This window comes from Castor canadensis, chromosome 16 (genome assembly GCF_047511655.1).
Source record: "Castor canadensis chromosome 16, mCasCan1.hap1v2, whole genome shotgun sequence".
Lineage (NCBI taxonomy): Eukaryota > Metazoa > Chordata > Mammalia > Rodentia > Castoridae > Castor > Castor canadensis.
The window spans coordinates 18,670,740-18,689,581 of NC_133401.1; the positions used below are offsets into that span (position 1 = coordinate 18,670,740).

Sequence of the window (18,842 nt, forward strand, 5' to 3'; positions counted from 1 at the left end):
GGAGGGCAGGTACAGCTCAGGCAGCCCTGGTGTCAAAACGGCCCCTCCTTCTTGCTCTATGAAGGCAGCCCAGTCTCCTGATGATCTCAATCCTTTACCAACTCTTCCTGTCCCTCTTGAACTCTCTCTCAGTTCCTGCGTCATAGAGCTGTGACAGCTGGGTGGGAAATCTCTTCCCTGGGCAGGAAGGGATCAGAGCTGTTCCTGCTTCCAGCAGCTGGCTGGAGTGAGATGGGAGGATTGATCCAGTCTGGGGCTGAGACGCTTTTATCCCCAGAATGGAATTGGAAAGGTTTGAAATGGGAATTAGAGTAGAGACAGCAAGTTTCCATTCATTTCATGTTCCAAAGAGCATTCTGAGTGTTCACTCAAGCCTGACAATGAAAGATAGTTTCTGGCCTCAAAAGAGTTTTTCCAACTAAGTCAGTAATATGTGCAAATGAGCAGGATGTAAGAACTGACTGATAAAGTCGGGCATGGTGGCTCAGGCCTATAATTCCAGCTACTTGGGAGGAAGATAACAGGAGGATCACAGTAAAAGACAGCTCAGGAAAGACCTCGAGAGACTCTGTCTCAGTAAGTGGGTTTGGTGGTATGTACCCATCATTCAGTTATGAGCAAAGTGCACACAGGAGGATCAAGTTCCAATGTGAGACCCTATCCAAAAATTCTTAAAGCAAAAAATGTTGAAGTGTGGCTCAAGTGGTAGAATGCCTGCCTAACAAGTGGAAGCCCCTGAGCTCAAATTTCAGTACCTACAGCCAAAAAAGAAAAAAATGAGAGCTGCCTGACATTAGAGCTTCTGGAAGTGAATGGGGGAATTCTCTTCCTCTGCTCATTCAGAGAAAGAAAGAGGCGGGAGAGGTGCGGAGGGTGAGAAAGTCATAGTGGTATCAGAGCCTAAACGGGTAATGGAGGCACTCACATGGTAGGGGGAAGGCAGGGTTCCCTTGGGGAAGTGGGGTGAAAGAGTTGCTGTGGAAAGATAGCATGGCAAAGAGGGTGATATGGTCTGCATGTAGTTTGAGTGTGCCCCCACTCAGAGATCTTGTGTTGGGAGCGTGCATCTCAGTATGAGGTAGATTTCAGTGGGATGTCATTGGAGTGCTGTCCTAGGAAGGCATTCATGTAGTCCTGATGGTACCCTCAGTTAGTTCCTGAGAAAGTGAATTGTCATAAAAGAGTGAGCCTGACCCCTTCCCAGGCCATGGCTTCCTGTCTCACCTTGTAGTCTCTCTGCATGTGTTCCCACCGTGATCCTATCCACCATGGGATGTAGCCAAGGAGGCCTTCACCAAAGCCCAGCTGATGCCAATGCCAGGCCCATGAGCCCCCAAGACTCTGAGCTATATAAAAATCTCTTCTTTATCCAGTACCCAGTCTTGGACACTTTGTTGTAGCAATGGAAAACAGATTGGTACATGGGGCCGGAGAAGGTGACAGTTAACCCATTGAAAAGCAACTTGGCTTGGAGTGCTGGAACACAAGGTGAGTGATGACAGTGTCTATGAGCAGGCAGGGTCCAGGGTGGGGATTTGTATTTAAGTGTGCCAGGAAGGAGTTCACATGTGGGGATATCATAACCCAGAAGAATGTCTATTTGTGGAGGCAATGAGGTGCAGGGGTTGAAGTCAGGTTAGGATAGAAAGGCATCCCCACAGGGGTGGGAAGGCAACAGAGAAGACAGATTGGTTACAATTGGAAATTCTATTAAGAATAAAGGGAGCCAGGTCTTCTGCTGTTGGACAAGAGAGTGTCTAAATAGAAAGGGCGACAGGCAGAAGGAGGCCTGTGGTGTTGGATGGATCTGGAGGCACTGGTGTGTACTCATTGATTTCAATATGGAGAATGGGAGATAAAAATACACATAGTCTCAGTGTGGACAGGAAATTTGTACATATTCTTTAGCTCTCTCCACTCAGAGGACAGAGAAGTTCACCCCAATACTACTGATCACCTCTGGATTTGTGTATGTGTGTGATATTGACAACTGCACCCAGAGCTTCATGCTTGCTAGGCAAGACCTCTACCACTTGATTTGTATCTCCAGTCCTTTTGTGTTTTTTTTTCTTCTTCTTTTTTACTTTTGAGACAGATTTTCACTAACTTTCCCAGATTGGATTTGAACTCATTATTCTCCTGCCTCTGCCTCCTGAGCAGATGGGATTTCGATAGGCACCATCACCCCCAATGAGAGTCTCAATCTTTACTTCTCAATACTAATCTCCAATAAAAGGAACCAAGGATTCTAGGAAGATAACTGATTCCATGTCTGGAGCAGGAAATAAACAAGGGGAGCCTGAGACATCTTGTGCTATAAAGTGAGGGACTGCTCAGAGTCATAGAGACATGCAGAAACAACACAGAACTCAGCTCAAAGAAATTCAATGCCTACATTGGGCAAGTTGACAAATCCAAATAAATGATGACACTGCCAAATTATACAATATACCATTGGAGCCAGGAGTCCATATAAATAAAAATTAAAAGATAAGTGAAAAGTTGGATGTGAAATACTAGTCCCAAGGGAACAAATTCATACTGGAAATAACATAGTCAGATGATTGAAATGAGCATCTGCAGTAATGGGTTCAACTGAAGACAGCATTGGTCTGTGGTTTTCCGGAATCTAATCGGGGAAGACATCAGACACGTCCAGATGGAGGGATGGTTTACAAAGTAAGTGTTCCTCAAGCTTCAAGTTGGTCAAGGTCATGAGAATCAAGGGAAGACTGAGGAACCACTGGTGAAATGACCCAGTGAAACAGAATTCTGAGCAGTGATTTTGCTACAAAGGTCTTTACTGGACAACTGGTTAATGCTGTCAGTTGTTGGCATTCCTTGGCTTGTAGGGATATCTCTGCAACCTTGGCCATTGCATCCCCATGGCCTTCTACCCGTGTGTCTATCTCCATGTCCAAATTCCCCCCCTTTCTACAGAGGCACTAGTCATAGTGGATTAGCACCGACCTTGATGATTTCATTTTAATTTCCTTACATCTCTAAAGTTCTTATTAAAAAATAATCTCACATTCACTAGTACTGGTGATTATGACATCAACATATTTTGGGGGACAAAATTAAACTCTTATGAAATCTTTAATTTTGGTAAGTCATTTTTTCAAAACGGGCTGAGGGTGTATCTCAGTGGTACAGCAATTGCTTAGCATCTTCCAGGCGCTAGCTTCCATCACCAGCACAAAAAATGAATTAAAGCATAAAAAATAATGTCTCTTGAACACTCAGTGTATGCTAGATGCTATTCTAAGACCTTGGTACTTGGTAACTCATTTGAGTCCTTGCAGGATACAAGCACCTTGGTTATCCATCCTGTGATGAAGAAACTGGGTGCAGAGGCAAAGAAACTTCCCTATGCTCTTGTGGTGAATGGGTAGCAGGATCAGGATACAAGCACAACTGTGGATCCTTGAGGATTGGCCACTGAGTTACAGGTGGAAGGGGTAGAAAGGAGAGGAGGCAGGGATGCAGGGAGGAGGAAAGGGGGAGCAGAAAAGGTGGCCAATGAACTTGATCCCTGAAGAAGATGGAAGGGAAGAAATGAGGGGTAGGTGGTAACACACAGAAGGCAGGTGCTGAAGAATGATGGGAAATGAGACCATTTTCATGGAGGGTGGAAGGGGATGCCAAATGGTTACAGCAGATCAAGAAACACATGTAGTCAATCCATCTACTCATCCATCCATCCGTTTAACTCTCCATCATCACATATACATGGAGCACTTGCATTCTCAGAGCTCCTTGGCTCTGAAGAGAGAGACCATGATTTAGATCAAGATCCCTCCTTCTGTTGAGTCAAACCACCTGGCTGGGGTGCACGATGAGCAGATATGACATAATAAGACATAAACTAAGTGGCTTTGGTCATAACCATTGCATTCCTTTTGGCCACGTGGACATTGGACATGGTGGCTCTGCTGGCCTGAGAATTGTGCTTTATTTCTAAGGTCTCTTGAGTAATTGTAGGATGTACTTCACCGCCTACAGTTCTGGGACTCATTGTAATGATGCTGTCAAAGATGTGTGCCAGCTGGTCATTGGAAATGGGCTCAGTCAGGATGGTCAGACCAACTGGATGGTATGGCAGGCATAGCTGAAGGGAGTGGAGAACAGGAGGGCAGGTGGACAGCTGGGCCCTGGTAGACCAGCAGGCTGCTGCTGCCCTGGAAGCAGCTCCTGTGTGGCTCATGTCACTCAGGAACAGCTGATGGAGGACATGAGGGGAGCACACATGGCGAGGACTTGGGCATGGCCACTCCCACAGTAGATCCTGGTAGAAGGGAGTTAGAGGTCCCCATTGTCTGTTACAGGCAGCACTGCACTTTCAACAAGACTAGAGGAATTGAAGTCTCTACAGATCATGCATAACTTGGGAGAGAGACAGTCACTCGCTCACTGACATTGCCTAGATTTAATCCCAACTCCACAACCTACTGTGAGCTCCTATAGTCTATATCTGATGTGGAAATATTTGTTTATCCAACACTGAATTCTAAGCCCATGCTCCCAGATCTAGGCTAGGATCTAATTCTTCAGTCTCTTAAATGTCGTGATACCTACCAGAATTCTCAGGATATGATCTGTTCCACTGTCAGACCAAGAGCAACTCCCCCAGGTGGTGAAACCGCAAGGGTCCAAGAGAATAAAGACGTCCTCAGAAGGAAAGATCATTATGGACTTACTTTAATTAATTATTCATAACTCCTGTTGTGATGTCTTTACAGAGGAGGACACAAAGGTTTAGACAGGGCATATCTGATCTGCTGAGTCTGAGATTTGAACCTTGACTCTGAATCAGGAGCTGGTTCCTAGACAGTCACAGATCCCAGAGCTGTTAAGATGTCTGGGGGCAGGACCTGGGGAGGGAAAGATGAGAAGGAAGTTTACAAGTGACCCTTTTTTTTTGCAGTACTAGTAATTGAACTCAAAGCCTCATGCATGCTAGGCCAGCACTTTACCACACTTTGGCTCTCTTGCTTTGGTTATTTTTGAGATTGGGTCCCATGTTTTTGCCTGGGGCTGTTCTGAACCACAGTCCTCCTACTTATGGTCTTCCAGGGTAGTTGGAATCACAGGCACATGCCACCACACTAGGCTTATTTGTTGAAATGAAAACTTTCTAATTTTTGCCCTGGCTGGCCTTGAACCACAATCCTCTTGATCTCTGCCTCTCGTGTAGCTGGGATTACAGATTTAAGTCACCATGCCTGGACTATATGTTGTTTCAGACAGGGTCAAGCTAACTTTGATTGGGCTGGCCTCCATCTCCCAAGTAGCTGTGATTTCAGCTGTACCACCATGCCTGGCTTGAAGAGTCTTGCATCAAAGAATCCAAATGAATTGTAATTCAGTGTTCCTGGAATCCAATTTAGTGCCCATGAGGCCCAGTGGCCTTGATTTCTAGGAGATAACCACACCTTCTAGCCAATTCACTTTTCTACTCAATGTGTCAGAAGTCAGTGTTTTGACTTGCAAGGTGAACTAGGCAAACTTACTGTTGTTTTGTCATTGTTGTTTTTGAGGCAGGATTGTGTATGTGGCACAGGCTGGTTTTGTAATCTCAAATCTCTCCCTTAGCCTCTTGAGTGCTGGGATTATAGGTACATACCACCGCTTCTCATCCTATTAAAAAATGCTTTGCATAATAGCTATGAATATTCAAAGTGAGCATTACCACATCTTGAGAAGGGATGCTAGGAAATGCTAAGAACCAGCTGATTCTTTGTGTCCATTGAGCTTTGTCTATCAACACCAGAGGGAGAAGCACTACCAGCACCTCTACCATCCAGATACGCAAAACCCAAGGCCAAAGAGGAAATTTAGCCCAAAGCCCAACATGGCTCTCTCTGCTCAGCCTTTGTTACTGGCCCCAAGCCAACTTGTTATGTGGTTTAGAACCCTCAGTACCTTAGCATGTCTCATTGGAGACAGGGTGTTTAGAAGGTAATCAATTAAGATGAGGTCATTGGAACGGGCTCTAAACTCATGTACTGGCCTCCCTATTAAAAAAAATAAGGAAATTTAGCCACAGATAAATGCATAAATGAAGTCCACACAAAAAGACACAGGGAGCAGGCAGCTATCTACAATCAAGGAGGTAGATCTGGAGCCCATCCTTCTCTCAGGGACCTCAGGAGGAACCAAACCTTCCCACACCTTGACTTGGACTTCCAGCCTGAAGAACTGTGAGACTAGAAATTCCTGTGTTTAAGCTGTCCTGAGTGTCAGACTTTGTTACAGCACCCTTAGAAACTACCCTAGTCTGCTTCATACTTCACAGGAGAATCATTCATACTTTCTGTCTTTTCTTCACGGTGCCATAAATTGAGTCCAGAGCCTACCACTAGCTACAAAACAGCCTTCTCTCTTCTAAGTCCTGTGGCCCTCATTCCTGGTGTGCAGGAACTTCACAGAACTTCACAGAAGGCTGGGCATGGTGGCTGAGGTCTGTAATCTCAGCTACTCGGGAGGTGGAAGGAGGAGGATTGTGTTCTAACCCTCCTAGGCAAAAGTGTGAAGCTGTATGTGAAGAACAAATTAAAACCAAAAGGAATGGGCTGTGCCTCAGGGGGTAGAGTGTGTGAGGTTTGAATTCAATACTCAGTACTGTGGGGGAAATTGTCAAATGAAAGCAAGTTCTCCAGGGGAGTGAACACCAAGTCAGAGCAGCCAGAGCTCTCCAGCAGAGTGAAGTGAACACTGAGGTCAGAGCGGCCAAGGTCTCATACCTACCCAACCACCTCCTTTATTGTACGGATGATCTTCTCCTTGTTTTTCCTGACGTTCTCCTTGGACTTCTCCAGGAGATCCTTCACCACTTGTACAGAGTAGGTGTCCGATAGTTTGAATGTGGCATATTTGTCTCTCCAAGTACTAATGTCACCTGAAGTAGAATGAAAATACGAAATGTTCCTTATGTCTGGGCAATTAATTCTTCCGATTTCTCCTTATACCAGGGGTTGGTAAACGATTTCTATGGTTCACCATTTGGCTTTACAAATAAAAATTTATTGGTACATTACTTTATGAACATACATTATTCTATTACCTATGACTTTTCCCCACATGAAGCTCCACATGAAGAATTTGTCTTCTTTTCTATGTTAGCCTGTATTGCCTGCAATAATGGCTGATGCAGAGTGGGTGACCAATGAATGTTTGTTAAATAATATAAAAAGACAGATGCTCTTTATCCCACAATGGGAATCTCACTTGGGAGGCATGGTGGGGAAGGCAAGATGTCCACAGAGTCTGTGTGAAATTGTATAGTTGGTCAATGGAGGACCACCTGTCACAAATGCTGACTTCTCACCTGGTCCAGGTTGAATGTGGGGTGCCCTGGTTGAAGGACCAGCTATTCAGCTAGGGAAAGAATGCCCACAAAGACAGACAGAACTATCCAAGACTGAGACAGAAAATATGACATCCCCATGACCCAGCAGGCTTCCTGCTCACTTTTTCTAGCCTTTGACACATTGGAGGGTAGACCAGGTGTCCCTTGTGCGTAGCACAGCCTACCCATCTGGTCTGGTTTGGTAGCCGTTCATCCCGCACTTCCTTGTGCACCTACCTCCACAGTTGTCTTTGTTAAACAGGGGGAAATGCATCACCACGGGTCCACTTTCCCCTTTCAGGATGTAGCAGCTGCTGGGGGCTTTGGCCCACTCCTTCAGATCAGCCTCTTTCACCAGGGGGAAGGGAATTTTATGGCGGTAGCAGTAGTCAGCTGTGGCCCTGACTGTCTGTGAAGAAGGAAATGAGGACCTGTCTGAATAACTGTCCTGAAGACCCCCTCAGGCCTGCAGCACAGGGCCCAAATACACCACAGAGCAGGGGTGGACTGGGAAATGGGGTGCTTTTCTCTTGTACAGGTGGTATTGCCCATGTCCTGCAGGACAATGCCTAGTACCCTCCACAGGCTTGAGAGTATTCTTGGGACCTGGGGGAAGTCAGAGCATAAGGAAGTGGGTGCTCAGATGAGGGTTTGAATCCCACCTCTGCCCCAACAGATGTGTGGTACCAGCTGCTCTCATCACACCTGCAGGTTCTGTAACATTCAGCCCCTAGGGAAGTGTGGAAGATGACTGGGCAAGTGCTGTCTAGTAGAAGCAGCATGTCAGCCATGGAGGTGCTTTTAAGTGAAGTTAGCTTCCCATTACTGTGGCAAATGCCTGAGATAATCAACTTTTAAAAGTAAAAAGGTTGTTTGGCTTACAATTTTAGAGGTTCTAGTACATGATCAGTTGGTCCCCTTGTTTTGGGTTTGTGATGAGGCAGGACAGTGTGGCAGGAGTGTGTGATGGAGCAAAAAGAGAAAGAAAGAGGGACCAGGGTCCCACCATCACTTTGAAGGCATGTTCCCAGTGACTGAACGACCTCTATAAGGCTCCACCTCCTAAAGGTTCTGTCACTTCCTAAAGCTTCAGTTGGGGATCAGGACTTTTGAGACACATTCAAGACCCAAAGTATAGAAGTAAGTGAAAAGAAACAAGCAAAATTAGTTTATAAAGTAATTTTAGGCTGGTATGGTGGCTGACACCTGGAAACTCAGCTATTGGTGAGGTGGCAAATAGGATGATCTTGGTTTGAGGTCAGACTGTGAAAAAAAATGACAGCCTTTCTCAAAGTACAAGCTAGGGTGGTGGCTCATATCAGTCATCCCAGATATTGGGAGGCACAGGCAGGAGGATTGCAGCCCCAGTCAAAAATGTGAGATTCTGCCAGGTGCTGGTGGCTCATGCCTATAATCCTAGCTACTCAGGAGGCAGAGATCAGGAGGATCATGATTTGAAGCCAACACAGGTGAACACTTTGTGAGATCCTATCTCAAAAAACCCATCTCATAAAAGGGTTGGTGGAGTGGCTGAAGATGTAGGCCCTGAGTTCAAACCCCAGTACTGCAAATAAATAAATAAATAAATAAATAAATAAAAGAGGTGAGATCCTATCTGAAAACAACTAAAGCAAAAAAACAAAAGGCCTGGAGACATGACCTAAGTGTTAGACAGCCTGCCTACCAATCTCAAGGACCTAAATTCAATACCCAGTATTGCCAAAAGACCATAATAACAAATAAATTTAGTTAACTGAAAATATCAAATGTATAGATGATCAAAATAAAAAATGATGAATGAGTTCTGTTATATTCTTTTTCTACTGTTGGTCTCTAAAATCTGGGGAGTGCTTTATATTCACAGCACATGTCAACGTGGGCTGGGCATTTCAGATGCTCACATGTCACCTGTGGCTATCTGCCATATGTACTTGGACAGGTCTACGTGGTATTCTCTAAAGTTTCACCTTAACAAATGCCACTATTTTTATTATCATCATGTGACCTTGTTCCTTTTATCATCACCCTCAAAGCATCATCACCATCACTGAACACCAGCTATGGACCAGGCACTGAAAGAGCATCTGTAGATTCTGATGATGGTACACCCATTTTGAGGATGAGAAATCTGAAGCCCAGAGGTCAAACTTATTGCTCACAGTCACATGGCAAAGACTGTGACTCCCTTTATCACACTGTCTTGGAATCTTCACTTCAGCAGAAATCCTAGAACCAGAAAACCTGAGTATTTCAGGTCTGAAGACCCAGAAAGACAGAGGAGACAAGCAGACAGTGATCAGAGGTAATGAAAATAAGGTGGCTATCTCTGATTGATATCATATCAGAAATGTCCGCTGATATGTTGGGCATTGATATATATATATTAATAATATATATAAATATATATTATATCACAAATAAATATAAGAGATATGCTTTGTGATGATTATTGTATATATATTATATATTTGTATGTAATTACATAATACATACAATTGAATATTATGTACATGTGCAGATTTCCAAAGAAAATATATACAAACTGTTCTAAGCAGCAGGTGCTGTGCTAAGTACTTTACAAGTATTAATGGTCAAGTAAGTATGGTTTGTTCAACACAACAAGGGGATTGGACTATGAGCACATGATAAAAGCGAGAGCACACAAGGGAGGGGTGAGGATAGGTAAGACACCTAAAAAACTAGCTAGCATTTGTTGCCCTTAATGCAGAGAAACTAAAGCAGATACCTTAAAGCAACTGAGGCCAATAGGAAAAGGGGACCAGGAACTGGAGAAAAGGTTAGATTAAAAAGAATTAACCTAGAAGGTAACACCCACGCACAGGAAATCAATGTGAGTCAATGCCCTGTATAGCTATCCTTATCTCAACCAGCAAAACCCCTTGTTCCTTCCTATTATTGCTTATACTCTCTCTACAACAAAATTAGAGATAAGGGCAAAATAGTTTCTGCTGGGTATTGAGGGGGGGAGCGGGAGGGGGTGGAGTGGGTGGTAAGGGAGGGGGTGGGGGCAGGGGGGAGAAATAAACCAAGCCTTGTATGCACATATGAATAATAAAAGAAAAATGAAAAAAAAAAGACTGAAAGGGAAAGAAGAAAAAAAAAGTATGGTTTGTTCAGTGAAAGAATGCATATATGACAAATGATCATAAAAGAATATAATAGAACTGAAAAATTCCTTTTGCCTAATGTTGTCATAGCCGTCACCATGTTTTAGTGCAATGCATCATGCACATGTTTGTAGTGATGCTGGTGTAAGCAAACCTGCTGGTCTACCAGTTGTACAAACGAATAGTGAGTTTAAGAGCCAGGTGTGGTGGCTCTCACCTTAATTCCAGCTACTCGGGAGATGGAGATCAGGAGGATCGCCATTTGAAGCCAGTGTGGGCAAACATTAGTAAGGTCCCCTCTCAACAAAAAAGCAGGATGTGGCGGGACAGTGCACACCTGTCCTCCAGCTATGTGGGAGGTATAAGTAGAGGATCAAGGTCCAAGGTCAGACACAGGCAAAAACATGAGACTGTATCTGAAAAATAACTGAAGCGAAAAGGGCTACAGTTGTGGCTCAAGTGGTAGAGCACCTGCCTAGCAAGCATAAGGCCCTGAGTCAAATACTAGTACCACAAAAAATAGCACACACAATTATGTACAGTGTGTAACAATTGATTATATTATTGGTTTAGGTATGAAACTATGCTTTTCCTTTGTATTTGGTGTGTACTTCTACTTTCACAAGGTGTACTGTAAAACAGTCTGCCATGTTATGCCAGCAGCAGTGATTGACCTGGACTGTCCACGGTCACGTGTAAGGACACTCTATAATGTTGGTGCAATGCTGTAATCACATTACAATGCATTTCTCACTACTGTTAGAAATTTTAGATGTGATAATGGGATTGTAAAATACTTTAAAGGAATGCTTAACTTTTGGATATAATACTAAAATATTTGTAACTGAAATCATATGAGATTTTTCCAAAATAATTGGGGATGCAAGTTATTGCATGTGGTGTATAGGAAATGAGATTGGCTATAAGTTTCTGATTTTGGAAACTGGCTAACTGGCTAACTGGCTAACTGGTTGCATAGAAATTTACTGGTACTTTCTCAACTTTTATATGCTTTTGAAATTTTCATAACAAAAATTCTAAATATAGATTAAGAGTAATTTCACAAAAAATGACACCAGTGTATGGTACTACAAATAGAGTCTGGGTGTTCCCATTTCCCCACACTGATACTGACAATGAGTTTATTTTCATCTGTCCTAAGCCATCAGAATACTCTATATTTTCTTTTGGTCTCTATATATCTAGTCCATGATGCATAAATAATATAACATTAATATTTTTCTTACTAATTATAAATAAAATAAGATGCATTTCTCAGGGCATGTGTGGCTGTTAAGTGAAGCATGGTCAGAGTCATATGTGTACATGTTTTTAAAGATATTATTTATAAGCCCCCAGGCCAAGTGGCAGTACTGGGCTGAGTCCATTATAAACATTAACCACCATTAATGTGATCTATACAGCAACTTCTGGATGAACTAGCATGGACTACTGCATTTATTAATTACTGTTTATGGCAATACTGGGGTTTGAACTCAGTATCTTGCACTTCTGAGGATGACCCTCTACCATTTGAATCATGCGCCAACTCTTTTGGTTTTTGGTTATTTTTGAAGTATGGTCTTCCTTTTTCAGAGGGTAGACCATGGTCCTCCTATTTACACTTCCTGCATAGCTGGGATGGCAGACGTGGGACCACAATGCCCAGCTATTGGTTGAGATAAAGGTTACATGAACTTTTTCCCAGGAGGCCTTAAACCATGATTTTCACGATGTCTGTCTCCCGTGTACCTAAGATTACAGGCTCGAGCCACCATATGTAGCTTGAGCTATGTTTTTATAGTTGAGAAAAATCAATGTGCACAGAAGTGAAATGAATTGCTGGTAAGTGGCAGAGCAGGCTGTGATGCTTGGTGTAACCGATCAGTGCAGCTGAGAAAAATATCTACTGTTTCCTAAAAGTGTCAGCTGTGAACATAACTCATGTTCTGTGTTTACTCTCCTTCCCTCTATGTACCAGGTCTCAGGAGGCCAAGGTGAGTAGGAAAAAACAACCTCATGGCTCAAGATATGCACATGGGGAGAATGCACCACACAGACAAAAAGCAAAACTGGCAAAGCCAAAGTGGTCTTGGTGGGAAGCAAAATCCAGAAGGTGGTCCTGGAAGGTCCTGGCTGAATTTAGGTTAGAGGCATGTTGGATGTTGACAGACTGTGCACACTTCCAGACTCAGAGTCAATGGCTTTGCTTTCTGGGCCACCAGCCAGCACCTCCCCATTGCCCACTTCCTAGCAGGGTTTTGAGTTCCTTCCCATGGAGCTCCACCTCCACCCAGTCCCACCCACTCCCCAAGACCCTTCTCAGTTACCTCAAAAGGGTCTCCAGCACTGAAGTCAAAGGAGAGGATGAGCTGAACTTCCCGTGCAGGGGGCAGAAGAAGTGGGTAGGGACTGTTGATGGCAAGCCCAGCGTCCATGAGGTGGAGGAGTTTTCGGCTGTACATCTCATTATCTGTGACGCCAACTCTGGAGCCTAGGAAGAGACCCAGTGATTCTGTACCTGCCAGTCTACAGTGAGGTCACATGAGTATGAATGGACGAACAGCTTGTGTGCAAACACAGCTGCAGCTTCCTGCCCTGCACTAAACACCACAGAGAGGTGAGTGGGGGCTGGGGTATTAATGATGTGCACCTGCACTGTGGTTTGGATATGGTTTGAGTGTGTCCCCCAAAAGGTCAAGTGCTGGAAGCTAGGTGCCCTTTGTGCTGGTGGAACTTTTAAGAGGTGGAGCCTTCTGGAAGGTGGTATGTCATTGGCCTCCATGGAAAGGAACTCACATTGGTCTCATGCAGTGGATAAGTTCTTGAGGGACTGAGATGCTATAAAGTGAGGTTACTGCATCTACTGTGCCACTTCTGTACATGGTTGCTTCCTTTCTGCTCTCTGCCATATCCTGATGGACCCAAGGAGGCCCTCAGCAGAGGCTCACCAGAGGCTGGACAGATGGGGTGGCTTGATCTTAGACTTTCAGACTCTAAAACTATGAGTTAAATAAATCTCTTTTTATTAAGTAACAAAACATGGGTATTTTGTTACAACAAAAGAAAACAGACTAATAGAATTTATCAAGCTATACCCAGCCCTGACAAATTTGCACACATTTTTGAACTTCCCCTTATTGGGCACAAGGACACAGGATGTCCATGTAGTCTTCTCTTAAAGAGTGTGGACATTTCAAATGTGCATGAAGCAGCATGGCTTTGGTTAGGGGTTGTTCATCAGCCATGAAGACAGAAGCTTATGGAGATTATAAAGGGGTCTCAGAATATTATGGAGGGCATTTCTACCCAGATGAAGACAGTCAGCAAATGAAAAGAAAATTCATGTAAAGAGATTTAAGGACTGGCCAACAAATAATTAAGATGTTTTGCATTTTTTCAGAGTCACAGGAAACCATCTACTTTTTTTTAGGAGATGGGTTTTCTAAATACCTTACACTGATGCCAGTGAGGCCACACATCTTTCACTGGGACCCTCCACCTACTGGGAGCTCCTCCATTGAGATCTGTGTGAGCTTTGCTGCCACCCCCACCCCTGCAGGTCTGGGGAAGGGATGATCTGAGATCACTTCATGTCCCTCATCTCCCCCCATATGACTCTGACTAGGGATGAGAGAAACGGGAAGTGGAGCTTTCTCACCATAGAGTTTAAGCAGGAAGTTGTGAACGGTCCCCCATTCCCAGTTCCAAATGCACATTACCGTTTTAGCCAGAAAAGCCAAAATGTCCCAGAATGTTACTAGAGGGAGAAATTGAGAGGGTCAACATGAGTCTTGTGGGATGAAATGTGTCCCCATCCCCTAAAGTCCTATGGTGAAGCCCCTCACATGCAGCATGACTGGACATGGACACAGGGCTTTCAAGGAGGAAAATGAACTCATGAGAGTGGGACCCTGATCCAATAGCACTTGTGTTTGTATTGATGAGGAGGACAGGCACGCAGCATGGTGTCTAGCTGCAGGCCAAGAAGACAGGTATCAGGAGAAGTCAACCTTGACCTTGTACTCCAGCATCTGGGAAACAAAAACCTTGTCTCTTGTTGGGGCTGCCTAGTATGAGACACTCTGTCATGGCGTCCTGAGCAGACTCATACAGGGAGCTGCAAATAGGCAATATCCAGGGGCGTAGTGGTCTGGCTGCCACTGTAGGCCCCTGTTCTTGGGCTGTAAGTGACATTTTGGGTGGTTTGGGTGTGACCAAATCATCTGGTTATCAGGGGGGAAAACCTTTTTCTCTGTAAGGCCTGGAATTTTCTAGAACTTGTTCCTGGCCTATTCTCCCATATTTCGACACTCAGTCCAAGTAGCCTCCAAGTCACACTTAGAATAATCTAGTTATTTCCCAGAATCCTGTTCCTTCCTCACCCGTCACATTGGACTATTGCCAAGACCAGTCAACTCTGTGTTCTAATTTCTTTTCCGTGCTTCTGTTCCCTTTGACCTCACCACTAGTTCTTCATACAACTTCTCCACCCTGGAACCACAGCGCCCTCCCCTCCCTTTAGGTCGTCTCTTCGTCTCTGGGTTCTAGCTCCGGTCATTTCTCTCAATGATAGGCAGAGTGGCAAGAAAGCAAATCAATTAGGAAGGAAAGTCTTTGGCTGGCTATGGACTTGAATTGGATTTTTATGAGCTGTGTAATCTCGAACAGTTACTTCACATCTCTGTTCCCATCTGTACAACCAGAAACACCTATCCTATATAGGTTTATGACCAATAAATAAGCGTCTATTGTCAGCGTGTTTTTTGATACACTGGTTTGTGTTGGGTATGCTATGTTAACCAGGTACTTCCTCAAATACTACTCTAGGTGTTGATGTGAAAGGGCAGGCACCTGCTCTGTCGTGTCCCTCTGTAAACACCCCCACCCCCACAGGCTTATGGCTTATTAACAGCTTGGGACATCCTGGATGAAAGAATCCATGCATGAAAACATGGTCACCCTTGGCAGGGGACCCCTGCAGGATGGCCTAGAGAGGGTGGGGATGAGTGAGGGAAGGAAGAGGGCCAATGCAATGGCACTTACCCCTGTACACACTCAAAGCTCTGGAAACGGCCATCGTGCTTGCTTGCCTTGTGAAGTGACCCACCAGGGTTTCCAGGATCTGGCCCCGCTCCTGCAGGGAGGCTTTGCTCCAATTCCGGATCATCATGGCCAGTTCCCTGTACTCAGGCTCTCTCTGCTTACCTACACCAAGAAACTCAGACGTTGACTCTGACTGGTCCATGCCATCTGCCAAGAACCATCGCCCAGCCCACTGTCTCATCTTTCCTGACACCCCAGCAGCTCCTCCTATCCTGACTGGGCTTCTGAGGAAGCTGTCCCTGTCCCTTGCCTGTTGGCGTTCCCAACACTGCCTAGTTTTCTTCCACTTATGCTGTCTCCTCTGCCTCTCTTCAGACTTTACACAGTGGTGCTGCTCAGAGTTCATTCTCAGCACTCCCCTGGTCCCCTTTTATTCACACCCAGCAATTACCCGGTGCTCAGCTCTCCCTCACCTCAATGAAAATTCTGCTCAAAATGACTGAGTGCTCATCATATGCAGGCCCAATTTTGGGGACCTCACATCAACTCTGGTCAACATTTACCATATTACAAGGGGGAGGGGAGGATCATACCCACTACCCAGATGAGGAAAACAGAAGCACAGAGAAGTTAAGACACTTGTTGAAGGGCACACAGATGGGAAATGAGCTGGGATACAATCCCAAGGTCCTGCCCACTGCTCTTCCCTTTATGGAAAACCTTGAATGAATCTGCATGCACAGGCTGTCCCCAAATATAACCATCTCATGGCATATCCTAAAACGAATATAATTCACCAGCCTCACTCATGGATTTATTATCTATGTTTTGATCAAGCACAATCAAAATAAAAATTTAAAAAATCAGCCAGGTATGGTGGCTCACATCTGCAATCCCATGTATTTGGAGGTAGAAATAGGGAAGATTGTGGTTTGAGGCTAGCTAGGACAAAAATTTAGCTAAACCTCCATCAAAATTGATAAGCTGTCATGATGGTGCTCTTAATATTGTAAAAACATGCCTCTCTTAAAAGCAAATGGCGCCCCCAGAGCACAGTTAAATTAAGTGATAAAGTGAAAAGTTTAGATTTGTTGAAAGGCAGCACGTCTTTAGTGGTAGATGGGTAGCATATGGGAAAAAGGAATCAAGCATCTGAAGTACAATACTGAACTCTATACATCTCAAGCACGTGCAGTTTTTCCTCAACTGGTTTCTTCTTGGGACTATCTGCTCACAGCTCCCAAGGATCTACTGTATAAATTACTTAATTTATAACAAAACCTGGATTTTTCGGACTTTTAATCATTATGGCATAATTGTTGTGTACATGGACACCAGAGTGGTTGGCCGAATGCTATATTTGTCATATATAAACCGTGTGACCTTTTCCATGTTATTCAACCTCTCTGGGCCCTAGTTTTATCACCTGAAAAAAAGAGGGATATCAGAAGTACCTATTTCACAGGGTGTGTGAGGACCAAATATAGTAAGAACACTGATGGTGATGAGGGAGGAAAGTAACCGTTAGTCACTGATGAGGGGAATGTAAGTTTGCCCAGCACAGCCACTGTGGAAATGAGCATGGAGGTTCCACAATGGAGGGGAATGGTGAGAGGAGATGGGTGGAGTGACTGATGGTCCTGTTAGTTTTCTTCTCTCTCTTTCCTCCCCAGAGTCTCAGCCTAAGTCAGCCTCATCCCTCCTTGCTTCCATCTCTCCCTTCCTTCTTTCCTTTCATTCATGCATTTATTTATGTATTTACTTATATATATCGGTGCTGGTGTTAAAACTCAGGACCTCTGACCTGATAGTCAGGTGCTCTACCACTTCAGCCATGCCCTCAGACCTCCTTTCATTTTTTACATTTGCAGCCTGGCCATTGTAGGCCTGACACTTTACCTGTGAGAGAAAAGTGTGACTGCCCTTGCTGCATGTCTTCACAGCTCACCCACCGGGCTGTGTCTCAGCCACCTGCTATCCTCACAATCTCTGGCCCACCATCATCACTGGGTAATTTGCCAGCAAGTCCTAGTGTACAAACCTTTCCTGGCATCCAGTGCCTGCTGCAGGGCCTGGAGCTTCTTCTGGATACTGGAGTCCTTTTCACCTTTTATGTAAGCCACCATCAATTCTAGGAGTGCTTCGTCCACTGCTGTCTCTTCTGTAATCATCCCTGCACAGACACAAGATACTCACCCATGAAATGCACGGATTCCATCACTCTCTTCCCTCCTGTGTTCCTTTAGTACCTTGTTCCCAATCTGGGCATCCCCAGGCCACCTTCCCTGTGCTTTGTTTGCAAAGGCTCCACCTGCAATGCATGGAGTGGCTGCACCACAGAGGTTGTGTCCGAGACTGGACATTCCCCCCAGGCTCATCAGAGCTGGTGACTGGTGTGTATATAGGAGAATGGAAGCTTAGCTCCCTTGCTGCAGGTAGGATAGAGTCTAAGGGTCAGACTTTTGTTCCAGGGCCCCTGAAGACCAGGCTGGGAACTCACACCTGCTTGGCTTCTCTCCTTCCCCCTTTACTCCCTTCCGGGGAAACCAAACAGGGAGACTGAGCACCCCTGCACCCTGTCCCCTCTCTAACCTAAGCAGTTTAGTATGATTGGTTTGTTTATCTGCTTAGGATCTTCACTTTCCATATCTGTCAAAAATTTCTTGTAAGTAACATTCATAGCAGCACTACTCACAATAACCAAACACACAAATAATCCAAATGTCCATCAACAGTGAATGGAGAAGAAAAACATGGTGCAGCTGTTCCACACAATCTGGAATACTATTCCACAGCTTCACGAGGATGCTACACACTTCAAGTGATACACACTATATACAGCAAGCATGAAAGGGTTACAATGCACACCATGCTCAGCAAAAGTGGTCAGTCTTCCACTTAGAGGAAGTCCTAGTCCACTTAGGCTTCTGTAGTAAAGTCCTACAATCTGCATGGCTTATAAACACCAGAAAGTTATTTCTCACAGTTCTAGGGAAGTCCAACACTGAGGTGTCATTAGGCTTGTTGTGTGGGAGGGTATGCTAGTGTAGTTCATGTAGCACCTGTGTCCCAGTGTCCTCACACTGCAGAAGGGAGCAGCTAGATTTCTGGGGCCTCATTTATAAGACTTTTCATCCTGATCATAAACCCCCACCCTCATGACCTAGTCAGTTCCCAGAGACCCCCATCTCTTAATGTATTTCACCACCCTCAGGGTTCAGTCTTCATCATATAAACTTTGGGGAAACATAACATTTTATCCATTGTATAGGAAGCACTTACAATAGGCAAATTCACAGAAACAGAATGAGGAATAG

General features: G+C 44.6%; 1 protein-coding gene across 1 annotated transcript in view; it reads right to left on the minus strand.

The window, feature by feature from the left end:
* Window positions 1–6,746: 6,746 nt before the first annotated feature.
* Window positions 6,747–18,842, minus strand: part of LOC109697581 (cytosolic phospholipase A2 gamma-like) — a 28,887-nt gene continuing 16,791 nt past the window's right edge. The window contains exons 8-13 of the mRNA XM_074057353.1: window positions 17,586–17,698; window positions 15,526–15,952; window positions 14,141–14,239; window positions 12,810–12,964; window positions 7,589–7,760; window positions 6,747–6,901 (exon numbers count right to left, since the gene is read on the minus strand). Of these exons, the coding sequence (XP_073913454.1) occupies window positions 6,747–6,901; window positions 7,589–7,760; window positions 12,810–12,964; window positions 14,141–14,239; window positions 15,526–15,952; window positions 17,586–17,698 (1,121 nt within the window). The remainder of the gene's footprint in view (window positions 6,902–7,588; window positions 7,761–12,809; window positions 12,965–14,140; window positions 14,240–15,525; window positions 15,953–17,585; window positions 17,699–18,842) is intronic.